This window comes from Poromitra crassiceps (assembly GCF_964638095.1).
Source record: "Poromitra crassiceps genome assembly, chromosome: 14".
NCBI lineage: Eukaryota > Metazoa > Chordata > Actinopteri > Beryciformes > Melamphaidae > Poromitra > Poromitra crassiceps.
Window position 1 is genome coordinate 8,720,970 of NC_139633.1, and position 4,087 is coordinate 8,725,056.

Consider the following 4,087-nt stretch of genomic DNA (forward strand, 5'->3'; position numbering starts at 1 on the left):
TGTTCTAAAAAAAAGAAAGGGAAAAAAAGAAAGAAAAAAAGGTGTGTGTGTGTGTGTGTGTGGAGGGGGGGGGGTCACCGGGGGGGGGGTCACCTATCAAGGGCCCCTCCAGCTTGTGGGCCCTCTCCACCAAAAATGTGTTGCCAGACCGACGTCACCGCTTCCGCCCTGCGTCCCCCCTCCCCTCCCCCCCTCCCCCCGCTCCCTCTCTCTCCTCCCCCGGCGTCGGTAGTGGAGCTGCTCGCCTCGGCTGCCTGCCTGCAATCCAACATGGAGTAGAGAGAGATGGGGCTCTAGCGGGGCCACCCCTCGGCTAACAAACGGCGACGACGCGCTTTTACGCACAAACTGGAACTGGAGTCGTCGCGGTGAAAACATGCGCCTTTAGGACTTAAAAAAAAACGGAGTGAGTGTGTGTTCGTGTGCGTGTGTGTGAGAGACAGTGGAGAGAGAGAGAGTGCGTGCGTGCGTGTGTGTGGTGGTGGTGTGTGTGTATGTGTGTGTGGAGGCGGATTTACCAAATTGTCCCTGTACGGTTTATTGAAGGCGATGGAGTATTAAACTTAGGAGAGGGGCGCATTCGCGATCCAGAAGCAACTGGTTGGCTCTCGGGGAAGAAGGGGGGAAAGAAGAGGCCGAAGCCAGGCAAGGGCAGGAGCCGAGACTCGCACAAAGGCGCAGGCAGGCTGGGGGGATTATGCGGAATTGGAGATAAAGAGAAACGGAGGAAAAAAACACACACAGAGGAGCCTCGGTGAAAGAATGGCGAGCGAAAAGTATGCACCCGCCGTGGCATATTACCAGAGGTGAAACGAGAGAAAATGATAGAAGAAACACACCCAAACGAGTAAGTAAAGACCTTCTTCTAACACACTTCTTGCGAGATTGCTGTTGTTGTTTCTCCCATGTCTTCCCCCGTGCCTATAATGCTTTGCTGCTGCTACAAGTTGGGAGGTTAGATGGGAGCAACTTGGTGGAATGCGCAGCGTAAAAACTAACCCCCGAAATGTGTGTTGCCTTTTCTAGTTGGGTTTTTGCATTGGTTTTCTGGGGGGTGGTGTTGGGGGGGCGGTTGGAGTAATCGGTGGGGTTTGATGCTGTGAAGCAATGCATTGACAGTGGTGTAGCAGAGAGGGGGTTTTAGGGCCCCCACCTTGGTGTAGGCTAGTCTGGAGGAGGAGGAGGAGGAAGGGGGGGACGGGGGTATAAGCGTGGGTGGATCGGAAACATTTTCTGAAAGGATTTGAAGCGAGAGTGCAGGCCTTGTTGCAGCAGGCAGCAGCGTCCAACTTAAACCCGCACGAAAGAAAAACAAAAAAACCCACACAAGTTCCACCTTCTACACATATAAACCTAGGATCTATGATATAAACACGCCGTTAAACCCTCTCGCCTTCTTAAACCCAAAGGCAAACTGCTGCAAAGAGGCATTCCCAGCCTCGTTCTTTTGGCCCACCGTCTGTCTGTATGTTTGTGCTTCCAACCGAAGGGGAAGTCTCACAGGATATGAGATATCCGATATGTCCCATCCGCCATCTCTTTCTCAATCGCCCTCATTTGCATAGCCTACCGCGCTTCATTCATAAAAAAAGGAGAGAGAGAGAGCGATTGTAAACGACGACTTGCCGTGAAAAGAAAGAAGACGTCTTCTCTTCGCGGCGGAGCCTCCGTGTGTGCGCGTCTCATATAAAGCCTCGCGTTTGCCTGGTTCTGCCTTGCGACATGTAATGCTGTGTGTGTGTGTGTTAGTGCAGCCTAGCCTACTATACAGGCTTATAATGTGTGTAGTAGGCCCCACCAACTGCTTTATAGCTCTGAGAGGCCTGTGGACGAGACGAAGACAACCATTTTAGAAAGATATTGGATAAAGAATATCTAGACCTAAAAAAAAAACATGTCCTTATTGGATTATTGCAGGGATAAATAGTAGGAGATGCTGACGACATACAAAGCACGATACGATCACTATGTATGTAGCCTCACCACCATTGAGAACCACTGTGTGTCCCTATAGGAATATTATAGTGGTTATATTCCTAGGTAATGTATCTTATTTCAGTCTAAATGAATCCCCGTCGAGGTTTAAATAGGATGTGCAGACACAGGCAGGATGGGCTATTTAAATGATTGGCCTTTATACTTTCCCCATTATATCGACATCTCTCTCTCTCTTTCTCCCCCTCTCTGCGTGTATGTCTCTCTCTCTCTCTCTGTGTCTGTCAGACTGCACGGGGCTCTGCTCGGTAGGAATGCCTGCCTTGCAGATCTCTTGTCGGCGGGGCGGAAGGGCGAAGGGCACCGGAGGGGATGTTTGCGCTGCGGTGACGTGACACCGCCCGCCCGCCCCGGCTCATTCATAAAAAAAGCCCTAACCTTCAGAGCGCCACGCCGTCCCCATTCATGCCTATACCACCGCCGCCGCTACGAGGAAACCAGCACGCACACAGAATCTGTCGCGGTCCGTCCCACGCACAGGCAGGGGGGGGGTGGGGGGACAGAGACAGAGGAAGTGGCTGCGACCGACCGTGGCCTATTATAAGGAAGACTGGGTGACCCAGCCCCAGCCAGCAGCGCTAAGATTCACGTTTGTAGGCCTACTAAAGCTGTCAGAACACTCCCTGTGTTGTGAACTGTCTGTATTGTCCCTTTCATAAAATAGGCAGGCCTAGGCTCTTGTCTTAAAGGGACAGTTCACCCCAAAATACTTCCCTCTGTAGTGCTATTTATTTATCCGTCTAGAGATCAGTGGTACTCAACCTTGCCCTACTCAGTAGCCACATTGACAAAAAATACTTTTGGCACAAGGGGCACAATCCAAAAGCGTCCCTTTCCACTCTGAAACCGGTCTGGTTCAGTTTGAGTCTCGCCCAGCTCTTCAGCTCTCCACCTTTCGGGAAGTCGGTACTGGACCTGCTTTATTTTGTGATGTTGTTGCAAATTGGACCTCCACAAAGCAGAGAGATGCATTTTCCCAAGTTCTCCCTTGTCCGCTTTAAATGTTCGAGATTCCTCTTCGGCCGTTTGAGGTTCATGCTAAGCTAGTTTTCCCAATGGGATGGAGTTTGCACGACTTGTCTCGCGCGCCTGCAAACGGAGCGCGATGCCTGATTAATTCCGCTGACAGTGTTGTTGTTTGTATTGTAGGACTTAAAAGAGCCACAACCGCCCATAAAGGAGCCACATGTGGCTCTAGAGCCTCGGGTTGAGTAACACCGATCTAGATAGTTTTGGTGTGAGTTGCCGAGTTGTCTGGAGTCAGATGCAGCCATGAGTTGTGAGGCAGCCAGTGTTGTGACTGAGCGTCCAAGCTAACGTTAGTACGTCCAGACTGTGAGGACAGCGGAGGAGTTTGTTTTATTCTGCCCCGTCTTGTCTCTATGACCCTATGGTTAAAGCATAGACTCTTGCTTACTTTAAAACTTGTATTATCAACATACATATAACTGTAACGTTCACTCTAGTCTAGCTGCTGTGATCACGATGAGAATATCCGACTGGTGTCTCACTGTTATTGTCCCCTGGAAACAACATGCACTAGTAGGAACTAACATTTATATTGTTACAGAGTTTTCTTTTCTAATTTTTTTACGGTGTCACCGGTAACACCGGTGTTGTCACATGTTTATTACCTGGTGGGAAAATGTCCACACCGTTCAAACCTAGCAGCAATGCCTCTTTCCAGAAATGATGACCTGGTTACTCAAGATAATCCACAGATCATGTTTTTGGCAGTTTCATGTAGGCACTAATTTCTTTTGACCGAACTTAGGGATGTCAATTTTCGGTTAATTTCACTTTCGATTAACCGACGCTAATAATCGATTAACCTATCGGTTAATTCATAATTTTTTAATATTAAATTTTTTTTTTTTTTTTTTTTTTTTTTTTTGTCTATTTACTCAATGAACTCATGCCCAAACAAGGCGTGTCTATTTAGATGCTGAAATGTTAATGCTTTTTGTGTTAGAATTTCTAACACAAAAAGCATTAACAAGCATTAACAAAAAGCATCAACATTTCAACACAAATTCTTTTTGTGTTAGAATTTCTAACACAAAAAGCATTAACATTTCAGCATCTAAATAGA

General features: G+C 48.1%; 1 protein-coding gene across 1 annotated transcript in view; it reads left to right on the forward strand.

The window, feature by feature from the left end:
* Nucleotides 1-282: 282 nt before the first annotated feature.
* The window catches only part of spred2b (sprouty related EVH1 domain containing 2b), a 49,725-nt gene continuing 45,920 nt past the window's right edge, over nt 283-4,087 (forward strand). The window contains exon 1 of the mRNA XM_083650601.1: nt 283-847. Coding sequence (XP_083506727.1) covers nt 822-847 — 26 coding nt within the window. The 5' untranslated portion in view covers nt 283-821. The remainder of the gene's footprint in view (nt 848-4,087) is intronic.